This window comes from Ceratotherium simum, chromosome 24 (assembly GCF_057802395.1).
Source record: "Ceratotherium simum simum isolate JZ-2026a chromosome 24, ASM5780239v1, whole genome shotgun sequence".
Classification (NCBI taxonomy): domain Eukaryota; kingdom Metazoa; phylum Chordata; class Mammalia; order Perissodactyla; family Rhinocerotidae; genus Ceratotherium; species Ceratotherium simum.
In genome coordinates, this window is record NC_141923.1 from 29,820,336 (window position 1) to 29,847,743 (window position 27,408).

Genomic DNA, 27,408 nt, shown 5'->3' on the forward strand with positions numbered 1-27,408 from the left:
CTAGCAGGCCTCAGGGAGAACTCCAATGGCGTCTGTGTCAGCACGCCTACACCAGGCCACAACAATGGCCGCCGCCAATGTCTCAGTCCCTGGAGAGGTCTCACCCCTCACCGAGATGCACACAGGGCCTATTAGGTGAGTCTCTTTTCACCACAGCACTGTGCATTTTTCTTTCTGATGATTTTAGGACGCTTTCTGAAACGGGTGAGTTTGCGCGTGGGCCCTTTAAGAGCCGGTTTTAGTTTCTTTGTGAACCGGGTTTTCTGGCGGTACTCCCCAATGTTTTAGTAGCAGGCAAAGTCAGATATCATGCCGCTGGTCTCGATTGTGCTGGGTCCACAAAAAGCCCACAGCGGGGGCGGTCCCTGGCTCAGGGCCCCGCGCCTCCAGGGAGGCTGCGTACCTGTAGGCTGCTCCTGGCGGACGTGAAGCTGGCGGCTTGTGAAGGCGGCGTTTTTCCTCTCCAGAAGGGAGTCTCTGTCTCTTCTACCTCAGTTAGGATTGTCCGTTGTTGCAGGAGTTCCTCTTATCTAGTTTTCAGTTCTGTCTCAGGGGTAATTTTTCCATGAGTAGTTGTAAATTGGCTGTGTCCACGGGAGGAGGTGAGTTCCGAGTCTGCTTACGCCGCCATCTTATCTTCCCCCTATGTTTCATCTCTTGAGGAGCTTCTGGACTGTTCTCCAAAGTGCCTGCTCAATTTTACAATCTCACCAGCAGTGTATGAGGGTTCCAATTTCTCCACATCCTTCCCAACACTTGTTATTATCTGTCTTTTTGACTATAGACATCCTAGTGGCTACTAGTCTCTTGCAGTTTTGATTTGCATTTCCTTGATGGCTAATGACACTGAGCATCTGTTCGTATAGTAATTGGCCATTGTATATCTGCTTTGGACATATGTCTAGTCAGAATCTTGGCCTAGTTTTTTTAGTTGGGCTGTCTTTTTACTATTGAGTTGAGTTCTTTTTACATTCTAGATACCAGTCCCTTATCAGATATGATTTGCAAATATTTTCTCCCATCCCATGAGTTGACTTTTCACTTTTTAAATGGTATCCTTTGGGCTGGCCCTATGGCTTAGTGGTTAAGTGCATGCACTCCGCTGCTGGCGGCCCGGGTTCGGATCCCAGGCGCGCACCGGCCCACTACTTCTCCGGCCATGCTGAGGCCGCGTCCCACATACAGCAACTAGAAGGATGTGCAGCTATGACATACAACTATCTACTGGGGCTTTGGGGAAAAAATAAATAAATAAAAATTATAAAAAATAAATAAATGGTATCCTTTGAGGCATAAAAGTTTTTAGTTTTGATGGAGTTCAATTCATCCATTTTTATTTGTGTTGCTTCTGCTTTGATGTCAAAACACAGCCTAATCCAAGGCTACAAGGATTTATTCCTATATTTTCTTCTAAGACTTCTGTAGTTTTAGCTCTTACATTTAGGTCTTTGATCCATTTTGAGTCAATTTTTGTGTATGGTTTGAGGTAGGGATCCAAGTTCATTATTTTGCCTGTGGAGATCTAGTTGTCCCAACACCGTTTGTTGAAAACACCATTCTTTCTCCCATTGAATTTTCTTGGCACCCGTGTCGAAAATCAATTGGCTGTAAATGTGAGAGTTTATTTCTGGACTCTCAATCCTACTCCATTGATCTTTATGTCTATCTTTATGCATCTACCACATTGTCCTGAGTACTGTTGCTTTACAGTAAGCTTTGAAGTTGGGAATTATGAGTCTTCCGACTTTATTCTTTTCCTTGATTCTGAAAAGAAAGAACAATAAGATTCCGGGTCCCTTGAATTTCTATAGGAATTTTAGCATTGGCTTATCAATTTATGCAAAGAAACCAACTGGAATTTTGATGGAGATGGCACTGAATCTGTGGATCAATTTGCATAGTGTATTAGTTTTTTAGGGCTGCCATAACAAGTCCCATAGACTGGGTGGCTTAAACAACAGTAGTTTACTTTCTCACAGTTCCAGAGGCTAGAAATTCAAGATTAAGGTGTCAGCAGGGTTATTTCTTCTGGGGACCAGGAGGGAAGAATCTCTTCTAGGCCTCTCTCCTTGGTTTGTGAATGACCATCTTGTCCTTGTATCTTCACATGGTCTTCTCTCATGCATATTTGTGTCCTAATCTCTTCGTATAAGGACAGCAGTCATATTAGATTAGCGCTCACTCATGTGACCTCATTTACCTTAATTACCCTTTTAAAGGTCCTATCTACAAATACAGTCACATTGTGAAGTACTGGGGATCAGAACTTCAACATATGACTTTTGGGGAACCACAATTCAGCCCATAACTGGGACTACTGCCATCTTAACTTAGACTAACTAAGTTAACTAAGACTCAATATTAAGTCTTCTTATCCATGAAATGCAATGTCTTTCCACTTTTTAGGTTATCTTTATTTTCCTTCAACAATGTTTTCTAGTTTTAGAGTCTTCTTTTGAGGAAACCCAAACACCGATACGCTCAAATTATTTTCCAAATTTCCTGGGAAATCTTATTATCTGAGATTCAGAAAACAGAAGTTCTATCAGTTCTTTAGAACCTATATCAAATGCCACTATGTCTCTGAATTCTTTTCCAATTCTCACCTCAATCGTATGTAATTTCACTCTTCCATCCATGAAACCTCCCTATGGCATCTCTGTTCTGCCTCTTCTTACCACCTCCTACCCAAAAGCATTTAAAGAGAAAATCATCCTGTGTCTCTTGAAATACATGGTCTACAATTTGATTTGGTCAGTAATAGGCCCCCAAATCTCTGCTGCTTCTGCTTCTGATCCCTCATGATTGGCCCCAGAATCTCTAGAGAAGCCTGACCACTGCAGCTTGATAAACAATGAGATTCCTTGAAGTGTCTTGGACCATCTTCTATGCAGCCATAGTGGAAAGAGAGAAATAAAGAGAGGAAAGATGAAAGGAGGAAGGGTAAATCACTTATATGTGGTTAACAATCAAGGGAAGGGATGTAGGCATTTTTGAGTAGGCTGTCAGCTCCTCCAAAACCATACAACTTTGTGAAGGCCAGGGCTGAAGCATGGTTCCAGATCTACTCTTATATGTATTTTTAGCATCTGGTACCCTGAAACAACCCCCACCCCTGTACTGCAAATCCAGGAATTCCACTGAAAACTAATATAGGAGAAAGAAGAGCCACTTCCTTTCCCTGTGGCTGGGGCTGTTATCCTACAGACAGCATGGATGGGCTTTAAGGGAATTCCTGATGGTGCACCTAAAGTTACACAACCTTGTGTGTGTGCATGTGAACACACACGAATGTGCATGCTACTGGGTGGAGGAGAGGAGGCAGAAATCAATGGACAAATGGCTCTGTGCCAAAGAAAATAAAGAACCACAGATATTAGGGAAGCAGCTTAACAAAGAGAAGAAACCGCAGTTGGGGATACTGAGCCCAGCTCTCCATTTATTTTGTGAGGAACTTCTCTGAGACTTGGTTTCCTCATCTGGAACATGAGGATAAGACCTGCTTCACAGATTGGTGAGGATTAAATGATGAGCACATGGTGGTACGGAAAAAAAGCTGACATAAAAAACGAGCACTGTACTGTTTGAATTTCAGGAAAAAAACCTGTAAGGAATTGCTTTACTAAAAATGAAAACTGAAGAAACAGAACACTATAATCATAAATTATGATTTTTTTACTTTAAATACATTAAGCTTTTTTTTTTTTTTGTGAGGAAGATCAGCCCTGAGCTAACATCCACGCTAATCCTCCTCTTTGTTTTTTGCTGAGGAAGACCGGCTCTGCACTAACATCTATTGCCAATCCTCCTCCTTTTTTCCCCCCAAAGCCCCAGTACATAGTTGTATGTCATAGTTGCACGTCCTTCTAGTTGCTATATGTGGGACATGGCCTCAGCATGGCCGGAGAAGCAGTGCATCAGTGCGCGCCTGGGATCTGAACCCTGGGCCGCCAGTAGCAGAGCGTGCGCACTTAACTGCTAAGCCACGGGGCCGGCCCTAAATACATTAAGCTTTAAGAAAAGTTTAATGATGTTATGGTGGAACGATTTTTATCCAATGATGTAAATATTAAATCATCATTTATTTTCACACTAATCATTGTTAAAATCACTTGTGTAATTCATCTAAATAATGTTTACCAGCTTTGGAAACAGCTAAATCATAAAGGTCCATATGTGTAAATAGGAACATAAAATTGATCTGCACTAGGAGAATCGTTATTCATCCCAGGAGAAGATATTGAAGAACTAAAAATGTATTTGCTTTGAAAATTTTTAGTAGTTTTACATCTAACTAGTAATCAATCTATAGCTAAGGTCATAACTTCCATTCTTAAGGGAGAAACACAAATCTGATCATATTTTTGATATATAGTGCTTTTCTTCCACCGTAGGTAATCATTTATTAATAATTAAATTATTAAACCAATTCAACAAATAATTTTAAAAAAATCACTGAGCTCCAATAACGTACCAGGCCCTATTAATCAGTGTTATTCACTTTTCCTTTCAGAGCTAAAGCCTTGTCAGTTGTGTGTTGTGAGATACTGAAAGGAATGCTTTTTCCATCTGTGTGTTTTCTGCAGAATCACTCTCCTCCCAAACAACTGAACAGGTATGTAGTTTATAAAAATCTTGAAAACTCATTGCTAAGTTCATTTAAACAGTAAGGGGCCAGAAAAACCTACCTCATTATTAAAAAGAAAAAAACTATACATACTCACTAATTGTGGCAGCTGTTCCCAGGATAGATTAGCATCAGAGATGCCCCACAATCAAATAAAAGATTAAAATTTTGCTGGGATTGTCCCCTTTCGCTCACCTAAGTGTTTGTGGAAGAAAGTCTGGCGCTGCTTCTAGGCATCCACCTGGGCCATGGCATGAGCCCTGGGCTCCCCTCCCCAGATGACAGGACGGCCCACCATGGCGAACAGGGAAGCCCCGCACCAAGTGAAGTAAGGAGGCTCAATGTAGTGCCCCGCTCCTGGGTAACAGATGATCTGGGGCTTCTCCTTACCATGGCCTGTAAGCATTTAGAGGCCTCACTGGCATAGAATTCACTCTTGCAAGTGTGGTCATCCTGACCTACAAGGAACAGGAAGGCAGTCTCAGCCCTTTCCACAGGAATGAAGCTCTTCTGGTCAGGTCCTTCCAAAGGGCTGTTCAGGGCATCCAAAATATCTGCAAAGCCATCTCTGGTCACCTTGACTCGATTTGGGTTGAAACACACCAGGTGCAGGGTCTCCCCCTTGTAGTGTAAGGCTCCACCGACATTGGCCACAAAGCCATTAATTATGATGGCAGCAGTGATGCCCTTCAGGAATGAGGCCATGGAGAGGCAGAGATCACCTCCTTTGGAAATCCCAAGCAGCCCAACTCCTGGACCCTTTACCTAGAAAAGGACGGAGGAAAAAGGAGAATGAGTCCGTGACCAGTGCAGTGTGGTGAGTAGTGTCCGTACTTTGATTCAGCTGGAAATGAGTCTGAATCTGGGTTCTACCAATATTCTCGCTTTAAAGACTTCATTAAACTTCTGTAAAGCTCAGTTTCCTCATCAGTAAAACGTAGCTAATCCCTATGGTCTGCAGTCTATGTGAAGATCAAATGAGAAACCATATGTAAAGCACTTAGCCTGATGCTTGTCAATTAACAGCATTCAAACAAATCCAAAAATGTTTTATATTTAGTCCATAGCACCTTCACACTTCGGGGGCTCTTTAGTTAAGGAAATTCATGGTAATGCGAAGGAATTTAAGGTGAATTAAGTAGCGCTCCATTTGTGCGTAAGTTTCCAGATGCATGTGTAAGTAATGGAGAAGAGAAGGCCTGTACTTCAAAGAAAATTTTTCTTCCTGAAATTAATAGTTCCTTTTTTTCAGAGAACACTTGGGGTAATTAAATAGTTAATTAGCAGACACGGTATATGTATGCAGTACAAAATCATAACCAAGTATATATGAGAATGCCGAAGTATTAATCTAAGTCTACTTGGCAGCTTCTAAATCATTATTAATTTGCTTATGTATTTGTTTTGTTTCTAACATATAACTGGTAGCAGGTACCAAAAGGTTTAAGACAATGCAATGGCTAGAATTATCTCCTAGACAACTAATAACATTTATAAGAACTATATTAATAATAATAGTAGGTAACATCTTCAACTTCCCTAAATGAGGCTCTTCCAGAGCTCTATTTAGTCTCATCCACTTACACTTCCACTATTCTTTTTTAAAAAAATTATTTTACGGAGATCACATTGGTTTACAACACTGCATAAATTTCAGGTGTACATTATTATATTTCAGCTTCTGTGTAGACTGCATTATGTTCACCACCAATAGTCTAGTTTTTACCCATCACCATACATACGTACCCCTTTACCCCTTTCACCCTCCCCCACCCCCTTTCCCTCTGGTAACCACCATCTGTTCTCCTTGTCTATGTGTTTGTTATGTTTATTAATCTTCCACAAATCATACGGTATTAGTCTTTCTCTGACTTATTTCACTTAGCATAATACCCTCAAGGTCCAGCCATGTTGTCCCAAATGGCACAATTTTGGTTTTCTTAATGGCTGAGTAGTATTCCATTGTATATGTATACCATATCTTGTTTATCCATTCATGCGGTGATGGACACTTGGGTTGCTTCCAAGTCTTGGCTATTGTGAATAATGCTGTGATGAACATAGGGATGCATATATGTTTTTGAATTAGTTTCTTTCATGTTTGGATAAATACCCGGAAGCTAGATCATATAGTATTTCTATTTTTAATTTTTTGAGAAATCTCCATACTATTTTCCATAGTGGTTGCACTAATTTGCATTCCACCAGCAGTGTATGAGGGTCCCCTTTTCTCCATATCCTCTCCAACACTTAGTTCCTGTCTGTTTATTTTTACTTTTTTTCGCAGGGGAAGATTTGCCCTAAGCTAACATCTGTTGCCAGTCTTCCTCCTTTTTTCTTCCTTTTTCCTCCCAAAGCCCCAGTACATTGTTGTGTATAGTTGTAAGTTCTTCTGGTTCTTCTATGTGAGCTGTGGCCACGGCATGGCTACTGACAGTCAAGTGGTGTGGTTCCGCACTGGGGAACCGAACCTGGGCTACCAAAGTGAAGTGTGCTGAACTTTAACCACTAGGCCATCAGGGCTGGCTCGTCTTGTCTTTTTAATAGTAGCCATTCTGACAGGTGTGAGGTAATATCTCATTGTAGTTTAGATTCGCATTTCCCTAATAATTTACACTTCTATTACTCTGCCTCAGTATCCTGTTAATTTCCTTTTTTAAGCACTTTGAATTTTATAATTATTTTTTGCCCACTCCTTCCCTCCCTCAACCCCCTACTGCACTCTAAGCTCACGTGGACATTACCTTGTCTTCCTTGCTTCAGTACAACCTGTGCCTAACTCAAGACCTGGCACCTCATAAACCCTCTAGTGTTTGTTGAATGAATAAGTGTTTACCTTTAAATGTCAGGCCCCATTTCAAGGGCTTCACAAGCGTTATCCATTTAACTCTTACAACAGACCTGGAATGAGGAGACAAAGCTCAGTCAGGTTGCAGAATTTAGCCAAGTTCACAAAGCCACAAAACAGTGATACTGCTAGGACAACCAACTGTCCTGGTTTGCCTGGGGGAGTATCCTGTCTAAGCATTGGAAGGCCTGTATCACAGGAAACCTTCAGTCCTGGGCAAACCAGGACGGTTGGTCACCCTACCTGGGACTCAAACATCAGACTGTCCAACCAATGCTGTGCAATACAAGACACGTCCTAGCTCAGAAATTTACTTTTTTTCTGTGAATTTGGAAAAGGCTATATATTTGATTTTCTCAGAGAACATCTATATTCCTCAGTCGACTGAGCTGAAAATTAACCTACCTTTAAGTGCGGGAGATATCTAGGAAACTACCGTCTAAACCAAAAGACTAGAAGAACAGCCAATCTGAGGGTGATTAAGCAGGTAGTTCACAGTTTCTTCAAAGTACACCAGGTGGAGGGTCTCCATGCCCTTGGGGAGGTCTTCATAGTTACAATAAGCCAGAGCCATCACAGCAAAACCCTTCCTGCCAGCAGACTAGCTCGGTACTCCAGAAGGCCACCTCCAGTTCCAAAAATGTCCACAATTCCAGGAAAGGGCCCAGGTCCTTGGAAAGAAACAAAACACAGATCTAGTCCTCAAACTGCCTTTCAAATCTGTCAGACTCTGTTGTTTATTTGGAGGGCAGGTGGGGGACTGCCTAGCATTGGGATCTCCTTTCCTATTTTGAGAGGAGGCCCTGTTAGGTATAGTATTAGTGGGATCCAGAGCCCCACTTTCACTAAAAAAGCCAAAGTGGGGAGATCCTCCCTCTCCTCCTAACCTAGACTCAGCCACTGAGCCTTTCCACTTGGTACTTGGAATGCCCAGCGAGTGATACAATGACATAAGAACAGTTTAGAATTTACTCAGGGCAGCAGCGTTGACACTGATTCCAACAGCAGCCCCCTGCGTATCTAGCGTCAGCAGTGCCCAGCGGTGGCATGGGTGCTGTGAGCTTAACTGAGGTTCCTGCTGTCTAGTTTCCCTTGGGTCCTCTCAGTGTTCTGATCTTGGTTCCCCAGTCTTCTGGTTGATCGTGTTCCTAAACCAATAGCCTTGCAATAAATTCCTTTCCTATTTAAGTAACCCAGCTGTTTTGATGCTTGCAACTCAGAATTCTGATTTGCCTTCCAAATATTGTGATGTCAAAAGCCATCTTTGGTCTTTTTGGAAATACCCGGAAAAGAACTCTAAATTCTCAGGCAAAATTATAACACATGATAGGCCTATGATTTTCCAGACTGTATCGAGATGGTCAAACTGAATCCACATTTCCTCCACACCTGCTGTCCCAAATTCCCAGATCTCTGTAATTAGAGTAAAATTTTAACTAACAAGGACACTGGACATTTTTTTCTTTCCAAATGAGAAAAATAAATCTCTCGGCAGCATGGATAATGTGTTGATGAATATTTCACAATTTACGTTTCTTTGATGGTCATTTACGTTGGTGAATGTCATAATAATTTTTTGTTATTACAAACAATGCTGCTATAAACATCCTGTAAACTCCAGGTACAAGAGTTTTTCTAGGGTTATATATAGAAGTGGAGCTCCCAGGTTATTTATATATGTACATTGCAACTTTACTAAGAACTGCCCAATTGCTCTCCAATTGGCTCTAACTTAACTCTCACAGGCAGTGCGGCATGTTCTTGTTTTATCACATCCTCCTCAGCACTTGACAATCAGGTTTTTTTAAATGTTGGCCTTTCTCATGCAAGTGAGAAGGTCTCCTACAATAGTTTTAAAGTGTACTTCTTTGATCACTAAGGAGTTGAGAATCTCTTATATATTTATCGCCATTCTTTTTCCCTTTTTAAAAAATTTTGACTTTTTATATTCTTTGCCTGTTTTTCTAGAGTCGTATGCCTTTCTTATTGACTTGTAGATCTTTTAAAATACATATTCTGGATACTGATCATTCATCTATGGTATATGTTGTAAACATCTGTCACTTGTCTTTTAACTTTGTCTTGTTTTTTGTCCCACTGAAGTTTTTCTATTTCTTTTACAGTTTGTGATTTCTGAGTCTTATGTAAGAAACCTTTCCCAGTTCTGAGGTTATAAAGATATCCACACTTTTTTCCCAATAAAGTGTTGTTTTTCACATATAATTCATCTGAAATTCACTTTTGTGTATAATGTGAGAAAGGGATCTAATTTTTCCCAAAAAATAAATGCCTAACAAACTGCCTTTCCTCAATAATTTAAACTACTACCTCTCTCATAGTCCATGTTCCCACCTATTTGTCCATTCCTATGTCATTTTAATCACTTTTAATCATAGGAATCACAATTCCTATGTCTAGTTTTAATCACTAGAGCTTAATAGTAAGACTTGATTCTTTTAAGGCAAATGTCTTATTATTTCCTCCTGGTTCTCCTTTCTTAGAGTTGTCTTATATAACAAACTTTTTTCATTTGCCCATAAAATGCGTGTGTAGACACATACACACAGATCTATTTGTCTGCTTACAAAAGTGAGATCATATTATGCACGTTTCCACACCTTGCTTTTTTCACTCAGCAGTACATCCCAGACGTCCTTACATCTTTCCACCTCGTCTTCCTACATACAGATGTACCTCATCCACAGTTGCAGATTATTCAAAAGTGTAGACATACCATAATTTAATTCCCTAATGAATGGAAATTTATCTTCAATTTTTCAATACTACAAGTACTGCTGTAAAACATTTGTGTATTTGTGCAGAAGAGATTCCTCAAGGTAGAACTGCCACCTTGAAGGGTATTACAGCAGTTTTTAGAAGAGAAACTCAAGTCAGATCAGGAGTTCACTGAGTACAGAGGGCATGGGTTAACCAACAAGGACTGATTCCAATAGGAAAGGGAGCCCAGCAGAGAGGGTCTGCCCAGTAGTGGGGAGAATGAAGATATCCTAACTGATTGCAAGTTGCAATCAGGAGATGTAGCGAAAACAACGACAGTGGAAAATCAGACAATGCTGGCGAACTCAGGAATTAATGAACTGTTCCAGAGTCCTAGAAAACACTGAAGTTTAAAAACAGTGTCCTAAGTGGGATATGGGATTGTGGGAGAGAGTAAAATCTGGAAGGCAACTCACCTGTCCCTGAGAAGGTCAAGTGTGTTTCCATATCGGAGACTTTTTATTATATACTACTTTGTCCTGTTGATATTTTCCTTGTTACTATTTAAATCTTAACTATTATAATATTTTAAGGTTGTTTACCCAAGAACCTCCTCTCTCAGTTTTGCAACCTTTCTTCCGTTTTCCAAAACAATATTAGGGTTACTTAAACTGGCAAAAGGAGGCTTTACATATTGTAGAACTGTGTCACCCTTCGCCTTTAACTAAACTGCACCTTTCTGTCAGGGCTTGAACAATTCAAAGAGACACAAACAACTGGCCAATGACCTGCGAACAGTTTTCCAGGAGCACACTGTACTTTTCAAGCCTCTTTGTCTGGACAGTGGTTCTCAAACTTCAGCGTGCCTCACAATTACCATGGAAGGCTGGTTAAAACACAGATTGCTGGCCTCCACTCGCACTATTTCAGATTGCTTCGGTCTAGGATGGGGCCGCAGTGTTGAATTTCTAACCAGTTCTCTGATGCTGCTGCTGTCGCTGGGCCATGTTTGGAGAATCACTGTTCCAGAACAGTGGCGCTCTGACTTTAATGTGCACACAGACACACGGGGGATCTTTTCAAAATGCAGATCATAATTCAGCAGGTCTGGGGCAAGGTCTGATATTGTGCATTTCCAATCAGCTTCCAGTAATACTTGTGGGGTTGACCCTCGTTTCTAGGGCGACGCCCTCAGTGATCGCTGACCTCTAAGGGCTCCTAGGAAAGTTGAGGGGGAAGGGGAGTCTGCATAGTCCCGCCAAGGCAAACACCACAGGAAGAGAGAAACAGGGAAGCGGATCTCTCACCTGGCGGCAGGAAGAGCGTGGCGCGCACCCGGCCCGCGCGCACCGGCCCCCGCCGCACCCCGGGCCCCAGAAAGTCGCGCTCGTGCACCGCCCGGCCCAGCAGCCGCCCGCCCTCGGGTTCGTCGTGGCCATCGAGCACCTCCAGCTCCACGGCGAAGGGCGTCTGCACGTCCCGCTTCACCAGCCGCAGCAAGGGCTTCTCGGGCTCCAGGCCCCAGAGGAGCCCCATGGGCTCGAGCCCCGCGAAGCTGCCGCCCAGCGCGGGCGCGCGCTCCAGGTCGAGCTCGCCCTCGGCGTCGGCGCAGTAGCGCGCGTGGGCCCGGAAGAGCGCGCCCTTGTCGTCGCGCAGGGACGCGCGCAGCGTGACCGGCTACCCCGGGGCCAGGCCGCGCACGGCGATGCGCACGGGCTCGTCCCAGCGGCAGCGTCCCGCAGGCTCCAGGATCACCGTCGCCGCCATCCTAGAGGTGCGCTGCCGCCGTCTAGGCCGAGCCGTGAAGCGCAGGCCGGAGTCGGGTCCTAGGCTGTGGGGAGCGCGCCGGGAGGCCCGACAGGGTCACGTGCCCCGTCGCGCGCGGAGCAGTTGGTGGCTGAGCCTCCTCAGGAGGCGTCTGTGCGCCTCAGACCCGTGGACCCTGCGCCCCGGTTTTTCTGAGGTAACATCCCCTGTGGTTCTCCCGGCCCAGGGCGGGGCGCGCAGGGGCGTCCTGAGGTTCTGGCTGTGGCACCGAGCCCGCTGCCGGAGGACGATTCTCGTCTATAACCAATCTGACTTGGAGTTAAAGTTATTAGGTGATCATTAGCGGTAACACCAGAGCTGAATGAGTTTATGTAGAATTCCGAGAATTCCAGCTCCTTCGTGGAAAAGGGCAACCCTTTTTTTCCCTTAATTTTTAGTGAATTATGATGTACATACTAAGAAGTGCACATATCCTAAGTGTACAGTTCAGTGAAATTTTTCAACCTGAACGTACTCGCGTGACCAGGCACAGGGATCCAAGAACATCATTAGTCGCAGTCCAGAAGCCACCCTCATCCTTGCTCCAGGCACTCCCCTTTTCCCCAAAAGTACTCAATCCTGCTTCCAACAAAATGGGTTAGTTTTTCATAACTCTGCACTTTATGAGAATGAATCCTTCAGTGTGTCTTCTTTGGTGTTTTTCTCTTTTTGCTCAACATTGCTTGTGAAATTCATTGATATTGTTGGGTGTAGTTATAACCCCACGGGGGCGCCTACAGTTCATAGGTCTTGGTTGATTGGGACGTCACAGACCCGAGCACATGTGGTTTCTGCCCACGCAGCTTGCAGCAGAAGGAGCAATGCTGAAAAACACAAATGGAAGCACACTGTGTGACCAGGAGAAAATAAAGGGAAGGTGGACACAGTATACTGAAGATCTGTATAGAAAAGACGAAAGGATGACAGATTCCTTTAAAGAAGGGTCCCGTGGGGAAGAACCTGTAATATTAGAAAGTGAAGTGAAAGCTCTCTGAAAGTACTGGGAAGAAGTAAGTCGCCAGGGGTAGATGGGATATGGATAGAATTGTTTCAAGCCACAGAGACTGAATGAAACCCGTATCCCACACCCACAAAGTTCAAGTAAGAAACAAATTTACCAAAGTTTCTGAGTTTGTTCACACAAGGTTAAAGTAAGAAACGAATTAACCAAAATTTCTGAGCTTGTCTTGCAGAATAACAAGGGCACTGCAGATAAGGAAATAACTTGCTGAAAATCTCCTTCGACCATACATTGCGCAGGCACATTAAGGGACCAGAATGACCAATAAGTGAACTTTGGACATCACAGGCCAAAAATCTACCACATGTAACACCCGGAACCCCCCGAATTTACACGTGCGACCCATGAAGAAACATGAAAGTCACAGCTGCACAGAAGACTCTTGAAACTTCCTCTTGCTCTTGCTTAGCTCCCAACACCTTCCTACTCCCTACTTCCTGATTAATATCCCACAAACCACTGGAGGAGACAGATTTAAGAGATTTGCCTCTGTCTCCTCGCTTGACCCCCCTGCAATAAAGCCTTTTTCTTTCTACAAAAGGACCTTTGCCTTGGTATCTGCCCTTTCCATTTTGCATTGGGCAGACAGACCCGCTTGTGATTGGTAATGTGAATCTGTCAAAATCCTGACAAGAACATGCCAACAAATATGGAAAACAAAGAAATGGGCTACAGACTGCAAACGCTCAATATATATCTCAATCTCCAAGAAAGGAGATGCCAAGGAATGCAGTAACCATAGGACTATTGCTCTAATTTCCCATGCAAGTAAAGTGATGCAGCAAAGGCTTTTACCCTATACGGAACAAGAAATGCCTGCTGTCCAAGATGGATTTTGAAAAGGGAGGCACACGAGATCTAATTGCAATTATTCTTTGGCTACTGGGGTGCTCCAAAGAATTTCAAAAGGTTAGTCTGTTTTATAGACTACAGTAATGCCTTCGACTGTGTGGATTGTGAAAAACTATGGGCTTCTCTGAAAGAAATGGGGGTGCCTCAGCACTTGATTGTCCAGAGGCGTAACCTGTATTGTGGACAAGAAGCAACTGTCAGGACAGAAAATAGAGAGAAAGGTTTCCTATAGGCTAAGGTGTCAGACAAGGGTGCATTTTATCTCCCGCTTTGTTTAATCTTTGTGCAGTACATATCATACAAAAAACTAGGCTAGACTCAGATGGAGGAATGAAAATTGGTGGAAGAAATATGAACAGTCTAATATATGCAGATGACACTGTCTTAGTGGCAGAAAGCAGCAATGACTTGAAACCACTTCTGATGAAAGTGCTAAAGCGGTGCTGAATTTGAACATCAAGGGACAGAAATCATGAGTATAGAAGAACTACATGACTTTAACACAGACAATAAAGACATTGTAATTGTTAAAGATTTTGTTCCTGTTAGTTCAGTCATCAACTTAAATGGAGACTGCAGGCAGGACATAAAGAGAAGACTGAGACTTGGGAGGGCAGCAATGAAAGAATTAGAAAACATCATCAGGGCCGGCCCGGTGGCTTAGTGGTTAAGTGCGCGCGCTCTGCTACTGGCGGCCCGGGTTCGGATCCCGGGCGCGCACCGATGCACCGCTTCTCCGGCCATGCTGAGGCCACATCCCATGTACAGCAACTAGAAGGATGTGAAACTATGACATACAACTATCTACTGGGGCTTTGGGGGAAAAAAAAAACAGGAGGATTGGCAATAGATGTTAGCTCAGAGCCGGTCTTCCTCAGCAAAAAGAGGAGGATTAGCACGGATGTTCGCTCAGGGCTGATCTTCCTCTCTCACACACACACACACACACACACACACACACACACACAAAACCATCATCAAGTGTAAGGAAGTGTCATTAGAGACGAAGGCCAAGATCATCCACATCCTTATATGCCCAATTACTCTGTATAGGTGAGACAGCCAGACGGTGAAGAAAGCTGACAGGAAAACAATCGATTCATTTGAAATATGGTGTTGGAGGAGAGCTCTTGGATACCCTGGACTGTCAGAAAGACAAACAAGTGGGTCCTAGAGCAAATTAAGCCTGAACTGTCGCTGGAGGCAAACGTATAAAACTGAGGCTGTCCTACTTTGGGCACATCATGAGAAAGCAGGATCTTTGGAAAAGCCAATAATGCTGGGAAAAGTAGAAGGCAGCAGGGAAAGAGGAAGACCAAATACAAGATGGATTCACTCCATAAAGGAAGCCATAAGCATGAGTCTACAAAGCTGAGTAAGGCTGTTGCGGACAAGACGTTGTGGACATCACTCATTCATAGGGTCATCGGGAGTTGGAGCTGACTTAAGGGCGGGTAATAAGTTGTAGATCGCTCATCGTCACTGCTAAATAGTATTCCATTTTATGATCATAAAGATATTAGTCAGTTTTAATGCCTAGGGGCATTTGGTACTTCCCAGTTTGGAACTACTAGGAATAGTGCTCTAAACATTCAAGAACATGTCTTTTGATGGACGTATATGTTCATTTCAGTGTGATGTATGACCAGGAGTGGAATTGCTGTATCATAGGGATTGAGAATGTTCAGCCTTAGTAGATATGAAAAGTCAACCTTTTGAATGTGACCCTGATGCAATATAGATATAATGTCAAGGATGCCCAGCATTTTATATATATTACAGTAATAGCCACTCTTTATCAATGCCACATCTGTTTTACATAAAAAATTTAACATGTTCACAAAGCACTGGGAGTATTTTTTAAATATTGCAGAGGAGGAAACTGAGGCTTGGAGAACATTTAACCACTAAGCGTTTCCCTCTAAAAAGTGTCAGAGCCTTCACTAACTCCAAATGTGGAACTCACAGCTGTGCAGCAGCATTGTGATGAAATGTAATCAGAGGTCTAGCTCTGGCTTCAGCACTCACTAGTTCTTTAGCCTTCGGCAAGTTTGTTATCTCTTTGGGTCTCTGAGTTCTTGTATGTGATGTGATAAAAGTCTTCTGTATGGGGATCAAACGTGATAGTGTATGTGAAAGTCTTAGAAGAATACTGTGATGCAAAATGTAATGTTTGGTTTCATAATAGCCAGAGATTGAGCCAATCCCAGTTTTGTTTGTCATGGTCTCAAGATATTTGCCATAGGTTTGCATATTGCTTTTTAAACTGCTCCGTAAAAGAAAAATCATAATTCTTTTTAAAAGAAAAGAATACATTTTCTTGAAACAGATGTAAGCAATACTGAAAAGTGTAATATGTGAAATGATAGAGTCTCTTCTCCAGTTCTCTGTTTCCCCCAAAGACGGGTACATCCATCTAGATTTTTTTCCTATATATTTATAGTATATAAGTATATGGGAGTGTAAACATGCTCTATCTACTATTCTGCAACCTGCAAATGTATGTTTTCATTTTTCTGTGTATACTCAGGAATAGAATTGATGGGTCATGTGGTAACTGTATGTTTCATCTTTGGAGGAGCCACCAGATTGTTTTCTAAAGTGATTGCATTGTTTTACAATCCCACCAGTGGTGTATGAGGGTTACAATTTCTCCACATCTTTGTCAACACTTATTATCTTATTTATTTTTTTTTTTTTTGCTAGGAAATGTTCTCCCTGGGCTAGTATCTGTTGCCAATCTCCCTCTTTTTTTTTTTTTTTTTATATGGCCACCACAATAGCATGGCTACTGACAGATGATTAGCATGGTTCCATGCCTGGGAACAGAACCCAAGGCCGCTGAAGCAGAGTGCACCGAACTTTAACCACTAGGCCATCAGGGCTGGCCCTATTATCTGTCTTTTTGACTACAGATATCCTAATATGTACTAGTCTCATTGTAGTTTTGATTTGCATTTCCTTGATGGCTAACAATGTTGAGTATGTGTTCATGTACTAATTGGCCATTGTATATCTTCCTTGGACACATGTCTATTCAGATCCTTGGCTTATTTTTTCAGGTGGGCTGTCTTTTTATTATTGAGTTGAAAGAGTTCTTTTTATATTCTACATATGGGTCCCTTATCAGATATGTGATTTGCAAATATTTTCTCTCATTCTGAGCTGTCTTTTCACTTTTTAAATGTTATCCTTTGATGCATAAAAGTTTTTAGTTTTGATAGAGTTAATTTCATCTATTTTAACTTATGTTGCTTGTGTTTTGATGTCCAAACATTCCCCTAATCCAAAGCTACAAGATTTACTCCTATATTTTCTTCTAAGACTTCTATAGTTTTAGCTCCTACATTTAGGTCTTTGGTCCATTTTGAGTCAATTTTTGTGTATAGTTTGAGGTAGGATTCCAAATTCATTATTTTGCATGTGGATATCTAGTTGTCCCAACAAAATTTGTTGAAAACACATTCTTTCCTCCATTGAATTTTCTTGGAACCTTTGTGAAAAATCAATTGACTGTGAGTGTGAGAGTTTATTTCTGGACTCTCAAACCTCCATTGATCTTTATGTCTATCTATATGCCTGTACCACATTGTCTTGATTACAGTTGCTTTGTAGTAAGGTTTCAAATTGGGAATTATGAGTCTTGAACTTTACTGTTTTCCAAGATTCTGAAAAAAAAGGAAAAAAAGGATTCTTGGTCTCCTGAATTTCCATAGGAATTTTAGGATCAGCTTGTCTATTTATGCAAAGAAGCCAGCTGGAATTTTGATGGGGATTGCATTGAATCTGTAGATCAGTTTGCAGAGTATATTAGTTTGCTAGGGCTGCTATAATAAATCCCACACACTGGGTGGCTTAAACAACATAAGTTTACTTTCTCACAGTTCTAGAGGCTAGAAATTCAAGATTAAGGTGTTAGCAGAGTTGTCTTCTTCTGGGGCCAGGAGGGAAGAATCTGTTCTAGGCCTCTCTCCTTTGTTTGTGGATGACTATCTTCTCCTTGTATCTTCACATGGTCTTCTCTCATGCATGTTTGTGTCCTAATCTCTTCTTATAAGGACATCAGTCATATTGGATTAGTGTCCACTCATATGACCTCATTTACCTTAATTACCTCTTTAAAGGCCCTATCTACAAATACAGTCACATTCTGAAATACTAGGGATTAGAACTGCAACATATGACTTTGGGGGAGCCACAATTCAGGCTATAACAGGGACTAGTGCCATCTTAACTTAGACTAACTAAGTTAACTAAGACTCAATATTAAGTCTTCTTATCCATGAAATGGGATGTCTTTCCATTTATTTAACTTTTCTTTATTTTCCTTCAACATTGTTTTCTAGTTTTAGAGTCTTCTTTTGAGGAAACCCAAACACCAATACTCTAAATTATTTTCCAAATTTCCTGGGAATTTTTATTATCTTAGATTCAGAAAACAGGAATCCTAGCAGTTGGTTAAAACTTATATCAAATACCACTATGTCTCTGAATTCTTTTCCAATCCTCACCTCAATAGTATGTAGTTTCACTCTTCCCTCCATAACACTTCCCTGTGGCATCTCTATTCTGCCTCTTCTTATCATCTCCTACCCAAAAGCATTTAAAGAGAAAATCATCCTGTGCCTCTTGAAATACATGGTCTACAATTTGACTTGGTCAGTAATAGACCCCCAAATCTCTGCTGCTTCTGCTTTTGATCCCTCTTGACTGGCCCCAGCATCTCTAGAGAAGCCTGACACTCCAGCTTGATAAACAGCAAGACTCCTTGAAGTGTCTTGGACCATCTTGTTTACAGGCAATGTGCAAAGAGAGAATAAAGAGAGCAAAGATGAAAGGAGGAAGGGCAAATCACTTATATATGGTTAACAATCAAGGGAAGGGGTGTAGGCATTTTTGAGTTGGCTGTCAGCTCCTCCAAAACCATACATAGTGTAAGGCCAGGGCTTAAACATGGTTCCAGATCTACTCTTAAATGTATTTTTAGCATCTGGTACCCTGAAACAACCCCCACCCCTGCACTGCAAGTTCAGGAATTCCGCTGAAAACTTGTACTGGAGAAAGAAGAGCCACTTCCTTTCCCTGTGGCTGGGGCTGTTATCCTGCAGAGAGCATGGATGTGTTTTAAGGGAATTCCTGATGATGCACCTGAAGTTACTCAACCCTGTGTGTGTGAATGTGAACACACACGAATGTGCATGCTACTGGGTGGAGGAGAGGAGGCAGAAATCGATGGACAAATGGCTCTGTGCCCAAAGAAAATGAAGAACCACAGAGATGAGGGAAGCAGCTTAACAAAGAGAGAAGAAACTGGATTTGGGGATACTGAGCCCAGCTCTCCATTTACTTTGTGAGGAACTTCTCTGAGACTCGGTTTCCTCATCTGGAACATGAGGATAAGACCTGCTTCACAGATTGGTGAGGATTAAATGATGAGCACATGGTGGTACAGAAGAAAAAGCTGACAAAACAAGAACTGTACTGCTTTTGAGTTTCAGGGAAAAAAATGGGTCAGAAGTTGCTTTATTAAAAAAGAAAATTGAAGAAACAGAACACCATAATCATAAATTAAGGCATTTTTTACTTTAAATACATTAAGATTTATGAAAAGTTTAATAAGCTTATTGTCGAACAATTTTTATCAAGTGATGTAAATATTAAATCATCATTTATTTTCACATTAATCATTGTTAAAATCACTTACACAATTCATCTAAATAATGTTTTCCCAAGTTTGGAGACAACTAAATCATAAAGGTCCATATGTGTAAATAGGAACATAACTTAAAATTTATTTGCACTGAGAGAATCCTTATTCATCCAAGAAGAAGATATCAAGGAACTAAAAATGTATTTGATTTTAAAATTTTTAGTAGTTTTACATGTAAGTAGTAATCAATTTAAAGCTAAGATTTTAACTTAGATTCATAAAGGAGAAACTCAAATCTGATATTTTTTAATATATAATGCTTTTCTTGCACAATAAGTAATCATTTAACCTAATTAAATTATTAAATAAATTCAACAAATAATAAATAACTTTAACAAATAATTACTAAGCACCAATAATGTACCAGGCACTGTTAATCAGTGTTACTCACTTTTCCTTTCAGACCTAAAGCTTTGTCAGTTGTGTGTTGTGAGATACTAAAACGAATGCTTTTTCCATCTGTTGTATTTTCTGCAGAATCAGTCTCCTCTCAAACAAGTGAACAGGTACGTAGTTTATAAAATTCTTGAAACATCATTGGTCAGTTTGTTTTAAAAGTGATGGGAACAAAACTCTAAGTCATTATTAAAAAGAAAAAAACTACACATACACACCAGTTGTGGCAGCTCTTCCCAGGACTGATTAGCATCAGAGATGTCCCACAATCAAATAAAAGATTACAGTTTTCCTGAGATTGTTTCCTTTTCCCCACCCAAGTGTTTGTGGAAGAAAGTCTGGAGCTGCTTCCAGGCATCCACCTGGGCCATGGCATGAGCCCTGGGCTCCCCTCCCCAGATGACAGGATGGCCCACCAAGGTGTGCATGGAAGCTGGGCACATGGGGAAGTAAGGAGGCTCAATGTAGTGCCCTGCCCCTGGGTAACAGATGATCTGGGGCTTCTTCTTACCATGGGCCTGTAAGCGTTTAGAGGCCTCAATGGCATAGAATTCACTCTTCCAGTTGTGGTCATCCTGACCTACAAGAAACAGGAAGGCACTCTCAGCCCTTTCCACAGGAATGAAGCTCTTCTGGTCAGGTCCTTCCAAAGGGCTGTTCAGGGCATCCAAAATGTCTGCAAGGCCTTCTCTAGTCACCTTGATGCGCTCTGGGTTGATGCCTAAAGGAGGCAGGGTCTCCCCCTTGTAGTGTAAGGCTCCACCAATATTGGCCACAGAGCCATTGATTATGACGGTGGCAGTGATGCCCTTCAGGAACGAGGCCATGGAGAGGCAGAGATCACCCCCTTTGGAAATCCCAAGCAGCCCAACTCCTGGACCCTTTACCTGAGAAAAGGACAGAGGATAAAAGAGAATAAGTCAATGACCAGTGAGGTGTTAGGAGTAGTGCCTGGAATTAGAAGTCAGGCGGAACTCAGCCTGCATCTGGACTCCACCATTTACTAAGGTTTGCAACCTTGAGATATTTACTTATTTTTCCTATTTTCCTTTCCATGATTTCTCCCACCATTTCTGGTGACTTCAGCAACCATGTGGATGATCAGCTAAATACTTTGGCCTCTCACTTCCTTGACTTCCATATCTTTAATCATCTTTTTCTCAACCCCACCTCAGCCACCCACTCCCACTGTCACAACCTAAGCTGAGTGATCATCAGTGAGTACATCATCTCCAAAATCTCAGACTCAAGCATTCTACTCTCTCGTCACCATCTTAAATACTTCTAGTTTAGTCATTTTAGCCATTCTAGACTGCCCATTTCCACCTCTTTGACACCTTGACTACCACTTCTTTCACTATTCAATATCTGTGTCATGTTGTCACTTCCCACCTCATCCAGCTTAGATTTCGAGCTTCACTGTTATTATCACTCTCTTGCAAGCACTCTGAACTCCATTAATACCTGTCTTCCTTTGGTCAAGCACTAGCCTTGCTTAAATCCACCTGTTCACTTCTTCTAGGCCTGCATTTGTGCAAATGAACATTGCTGGAGGAAAAAAATACACATTTGTGCTGACAGGTCTTACTTTCATTTCATGACCACAAATGTCAAATCAGCATCCATATTGCCTATGGATCCTGCCACACTTCACTGATATGTTTGCTCTCCACATCTCCAAAAGACCATTCCACACCTTCTCCTGCTTCCTCAAGAAGCTTTAACTCCTGTTCACCTTCACTCTCAGCTCTTCATCCTTCATAGAGAAGACAGAAGCTATCTGGTAGGAACTCTTCCTCATTTTCTTTTGCCAAATCTACTTAGATCCGCATGAACTTAAGCTCTCTGCCTTCCCTCCTGGTTCCAAAGAAGTAGGTCTGTTCTTATCTACAGGCTCCCCTCTGCTTGCCTTGGGATCCCATCCATTCTCATTCTCAAACACTTCACTTCTGCAAATACTTTCTCTCTCTCTTTCCTTCATAACTTTCTTCTCTAGTGGCACATTCCCATCAGTGAACTTCAGGCTCTAGTACCTCTTACATTTAATTAACAATCCCTTGACCCCACGTCTACTCTACCCTAGTTTTCTACTCTCTTTCACAATAAAGTTTGTGGGAAAAATTGTCTCTTTCAGTTGTTCTTTCTCCTCTTCCATTTTCTACTTAATCCCTTCTGAGGTCATTAGTGTTTGCACCATACCACAAGGACTGCTCTTGTCTCAGTCACCAAAATCTTCTATTACAAATGGCCATTTAATTGACCTTTCAACAGCAGTCTATTTTTTTTCTCATGGCTTCTACAATAACACCCTTGATTGGTTTCAATCATTTATTCCTCATGAAAGTACTAGGAATTAAATGTATTATTATCATCCCAATTATTCCAAAGAGGAAAGACATGCCACAAGGTCATGGTGCTAGAAATTGGCTAAATCAAAACTCATATTCAACTCTTCTCTATCTACATCTTATGCTGCTGGCTCCACTACACACTGTCACCTTTTCTAAGAGCTCAAAGCTTCCATCCACCATGAGCTCTGATTAAATTGTAAAATAAACAAGGTTTATCTTCTGATCCTCTGATACCCTGAGCCTAGAACCCTCAAAACATTTCCTAGTACCCAGGTTCTTTGGCCACCAGGTTCTTCCTTTAAAGCTTAATACTGTGCTCTTAGAGGGGACACAAGGAAGAGAAGGTTGTTAACACAAACGTTTGAACTGGGTCTTCTGGAAACAGTGATTCCCTTCCCCTTTCCCTCCATTTCCTGTGTCAAACCCAGGTTTCTGAAATATGTTTGGACTCATTATGAGATACTATAAAATACTGGAGCTTAAAATTCCGTAATACCTACTAAGAACATCTTTACTAGCAGGAAATATATTAGAGTACTGTATAATTGCACAGAAACTATCTAGGAGAAGTGACTATTAAAGGTAGTATGGGGCCAGCCCTGGTGGCCTAGTGGTTAAGTTCGTCACATTCCACTTTGGTGGCCCGGATTCGGTTCCCGGGCGCAGACCTACACCACTCGTCTGGCAGTGGCCATGCTGTGGAGGCAGCGCACGTACAAAAAGAGGAAGACGGGCAGCAGATGTTATCTCAGGGTGAACATTCATCAGCAATTATAATCAATTAATTAATTAAGGTAGTGATCATTGGGGTTAGGGAGTGGCTGTCATGAATTTGTCAAGTTCTGTGAAAACCAAGAGCATTTCTGAGGAGGTGACCTGATACATAGACCACAAAGCTAAACTTAGAGAAGTTCCAACCTGAGGGTGACTAAGCAGGTAGTTCACAGCTTCTTCAAAGTACTCCAAGTGGAGGGTCTCCATGCCCTTGGGGAGGTCTTCATAGTTGTAATAGGCCAGAGCCATCACAGCAAAACCCTTCCCAGCCAGCAGACTAGCTCGATATTCCAGAAGGCCACCTCCAGCTCCAGAAATGTCTACAATCCCAGGAAAGGGCCCGGGTCCTTTGGAAAAGACAAAACACAAAAATGAACTTTTCCTGAAATTCTTGGTAGTGGTTTCAAAAGCCATCTTTTGTCTACTTGGTGATGTCAAAGTTTTCTATTGACAATCAGAAATGGTGACAGACCTCTGGTCTTCAAAGATGCAGACAGTGGCATAGGCTAAATCCACATTCCCCTCTACACTCAGAGCCTCAAAGCCCCACAGATTTATACAAAGAGCATGTATTACTTTTGTGATTAAAAATAATTTACAAAGAGACAACAAAAGCAGTAAAATCATTGCCCCCTCCCCAAATCGACAATGCCAAATGCCAGTGAGGATGTGGAGCAACTGGAACCCTCATACATTGCTGGTGGGAATGCCAAATGATACAGCCACTTTGGAAAACAGTTGGGCAATTTCTTATAAAGTGAAACATACACTTAACCATTTGCCCCAGCAATCTCACTCCTAGGTATTTACCCAAGAAAAATGAAAAGTTGTGTTCACACAAAAACTTGCATGCAAGTGTTGGTAGTGACTTTATTCATCATCTCCAAAGACTTGAAACCCAAATGTCCTTCAACTGGTGAATGAATCAACAAACTGTAGCACATCCTTATAAGGGGTCCTACTGAGAAGCAAGAAGGAACTACTGATACTTTGAGCAACACGAATGAATCTCACATGCATTGTGCTAGACTCAAAAGGCTACATACTGGGTATGATTCCATTTGTTGGATATTTTCACCATTTACATCAAAAGTTTGTATTTCACAAGCAAAAGTTAAAGAATATGAAAGCAAATACTTTCTACCCAACACTTATAACTGAGTACTCACCATCAAAGCCCCCTGAGTCCCTGTGCCCCTTCCCTCCCTGTCGAATCTCCTGGATTTTATCATCCTCTTGATTTTCTTTATGGGATTGCCACTTCTACGTGTGCCTTAAACACTATTTTGTTTATTTTGCCTATTTTTTAATTTTATCTAAATGGATTGATATTGAATGTGTTCTTCTGGGACTTGTTTCACTCAACACTTTTTGAGAATCATCCATGGTGATTCTTGTAGCTGCAGTTCAATCGCTTTTGCTGCTCGAAATATACCTCCATTTATTCTTCAGTTCTGTTGTTGATGGACATTTGGGCGGTTTCCAATTGTTTTTGCTCTTACAAACAATACTTCTTGGTGCACATGTACCAGGAGTAGAATGACATAGTCAACTTTCTAAGTAAAAACAAATTGTTTCCAGGAGGAGATGATTTAACTATATTCCTTTAGCAGTGTATGCGAGTTCCTTTTCCTCCAGATACTTGCCACCAACTGGTAATGTTAGACTTCTAAATTTTGGCAAATTTTGAGAGTGTGAAATGTATTGTGCAGTTTTATATTGCATTCCCCTGATTCCTAATGAGGGTAAGCATCTTTTTCTTTTTTCATTGGCCAATTGCTTTTTATGTAATGGTAAAATTATCCAATAATTTCAGATTTCCGGTAGATAGCAAGAGGCGTTCCTCCTTCATGCTGATTTTCTTAAACCTTAATATATGTGGGAGTTAGAAGCAAAGTTGCAAAATTGAGAAACATAAAAAAATGAAACATTAAAAACTTAAAACTACCCGTATTTTTTTTTTTTTCAATTACAACTGTCTTTTCCCTTTCTTTAGGATATTTTGTAACTGGCCTCTCAGTTTTGGAGCAGCAGAGCAATCTCCCCAGCCAGGCGTATAGTTCATTCCTGTGTCTTTGATACTTTAAGGCCCCAGGGACCTCCGGAAAGTTGGGAGCTACCTCCTTCCTCTAGGTAGAGCCAGGAGACACGAGAAAAGCTGGCTGAAACAGGGCAGCGGGTCTCTCACCTGGCGGCAGGAAGAGCGTGGCGCGCACACCGCCCGCGCGGACCGCCTCCCGCCGCACCCCGGGCCCCAGGAAGTCGCGCTCGTGCACCGCCCGGCCCAGAAGCTGACCGGCCTCGGGCTCGTGGCCGTCGAGCACCTCCAGCTCCACGGCAAAGGGCGTCCGCACGTCCCGCTTCACCAGCCGCAGCAACGGCTTCTCGGGCTCCAGGGTCCAGAGGAGCCCCATGGGCTCGAGCCCCGCGAAGCTGCCGCCCAGCGCGGGCGCGCGCTCCAGGTCGAGCTGGCCCTCGGCGTCGGCGCGGTAGCGCGCGTGGGCCTGGAAGAGCGCGCCCTTGTCGTCGCGCAGGGACGCGTGCAGCGTGACTGGCTGCCCCGGGGCCAGGCCGCCCACGGCGATGCGCACGGGCTCGTCCCAGAGGCAGCGGCCTGCGGGCTCCAAGATCACCGTCGCCGCCATCTCGATCTTGGCGGAAAAGGGGCGGGCTGGCGTCTCTCCACCTCCCTGGGAAGCAGGCGCAGTTGGAACCTTTGCGTTACTCCCGTTGGACCGGCGTGGGAACACTCTGTAAGCCGCTGTGTGATGTTACCTAGGGTTTGTGCCAATCCACTAGTGCCTGAATGGAAGAAAATATCTGCAAAGATGAGTTTAATCACCAATCCTGCAGTCCAGTGTGGTCAGGGTCGAAATAGAGGTACAGAGACTGCTGAGAGCTAATGGGTTGGGAGAGATACTGGCAGTTCCAAGAATCTGAAGTTTTAAAAAGCATCCCAGGTGATTGTAAATCAGGTGATCGGTGGAGAAACATAGTCCTAATCCCTCTTTTACCCACAAATCATTTACCAAGTCTTTTTTTTTTTTTTTTTTTTAAGCATTTTGGATTATTCTTTTTTTTTTTTTATTTTTTTTTTTATTTTTTGTTTTTTTCTTAGATCTAAAGTAACCTAGAGCGTCTTCCAGAGCAGGTAGATGTTTATGGAGTGAAACTTACCTAGGTTCCAGTCTGACCCTGCTCCTTAATAGCATGGTGATCCTTAGCAAGGTACGTGATGAAGCCTCTGAACCCAGTTTCCTTATCTGTAAAGGCTTATTGTGACGATTCCGTGGGCTAACATGTGTAAACACACCACACTGATAAACCTATAGCAGGTGCTCAGTCAGAATTCTGTCCTCAACTCACAAATCTGGTCACCACAGTGTCTGTTGAGTTACATCAGAGTTCTGGCAGGAAATAAGGGGCACTTTCAAACTGGGGTAATTTGAGGAGACTTGCAAAAGAGGCTGTTAGCAAAGGCATGGGCAAGGTTGAAAAGCAAAAGCAACAAGGTTTGGTGCAGAACCTTGGGCCTGAAGGCTCAGGGGAGGAGAAACCTGGCAGGAGTTGTAGCCTTTGTGGAGGGAGGCAGGCAACCTAAGGTGAGGCGGCAGGAGTGGGAAGACTAGACACCTTGACCTCACTCTCCTCTTGCCCCTCCGTATCTTGTGAGTGCCTCTCTTTGGCTGAACCCAACCATTAGCTCAGCTTACTTGGGTACAGAGCAGGGTGGATGGAGCATGTAGAAGATGCCCAGCCAATGGAGCTCCATAAATATTTATAAACTGAACAGAAAGATATCAGAGGAGGCCCCAGATCTCAGAGTTCAGTGAGCTTTGCCCGTTCCACCTCTTGAATTAACTACTGCAGCATGTTTTAAACACCTGTCGTTTGTAGTGTTACAGGCTGTCCTCAATAGGAACGCTCAGCTTGCAAAGAATTTACCTGGGTGCTGCGGCCACCAGCACAATAATTGAAATGCGCACTCAGATTTCAGAAAGGCAGGGAGAAAGGTGGTTTCTGCCTCTCCCTTCCCTGATGCCCAGGTGGCTGTGAAGAGGCAACAAATGGCTCCCAGGCACGTGAGGGAAGAGCAGCTAAGGAGGAGGCCTGGGCTGGGCCTTTCCAAAGTGCCCTCCTCTGGGGAATTCTGCCCTTAGGAACTCCATGGAAGAAGTAGGCCCTGTGAAGGCCAACTGCCAGTGGGTGCCAGTAACCTGTGAAAGAATCAGCTGCTACAAGAACATCCTTTACCCTCGTGAGAGGGGAGTGACTTCATACAAATTCCAGTGCTTCTCTAGTGAC

At 42.6% G+C, this 27,408-nt stretch overlaps 1 protein-coding gene, 1 long non-coding RNA gene and 1 pseudogene across 3 annotated transcripts; 1 reads left to right on the top strand and 2 right to left on the bottom strand.

The window, feature by feature from the left end:
- LOC147913917 (uncharacterized) lies at nucleotides 1-25,691 on the top strand. Its single transcript, XR_015556156.1, has 3 exons — nucleotides 1-135; nucleotides 4,514-4,615; nucleotides 25,100-25,691. It is a non-coding gene; the product is annotated as an uncharacterized LOC147913917 (long non-coding RNA).
- On the bottom strand, nucleotides 4,107-12,004 carry LOC101390052 (acyl-coenzyme A thioesterase 1-like; annotated as a pseudogene).
- On the bottom strand, nucleotides 19,360-25,753 carry LOC101400604 (acyl-coenzyme A thioesterase 1). 2 transcript variants are annotated; one of them, XM_087448254.1, is made up of 3 exons: nucleotides 25,292-25,753; nucleotides 23,248-23,450; nucleotides 19,360-20,558 (listed from the first exon to the last, which is right to left on the bottom strand). In XM_087448254.1, the coding sequence occupies exons 1-3, from the start codon at nucleotides 25,746-25,748 to the stop codon at nucleotides 20,157-20,159; spliced, it is 1,062 nt and encodes a 353-aa protein (XP_087304380.1). In that variant the 5' UTR covers nucleotides 25,749-25,753; the 3' UTR covers nucleotides 19,360-20,156. The 2 variants fall into 2 exon arrangements, with proteins under 2 accessions (XP_087304380.1, XP_087304379.1); XM_087448253.1 differs by having other exon boundaries at nucleotides 19,363-20,865.
- Nucleotides 25,754-27,408: the final 1,655 nt, after the last annotated feature.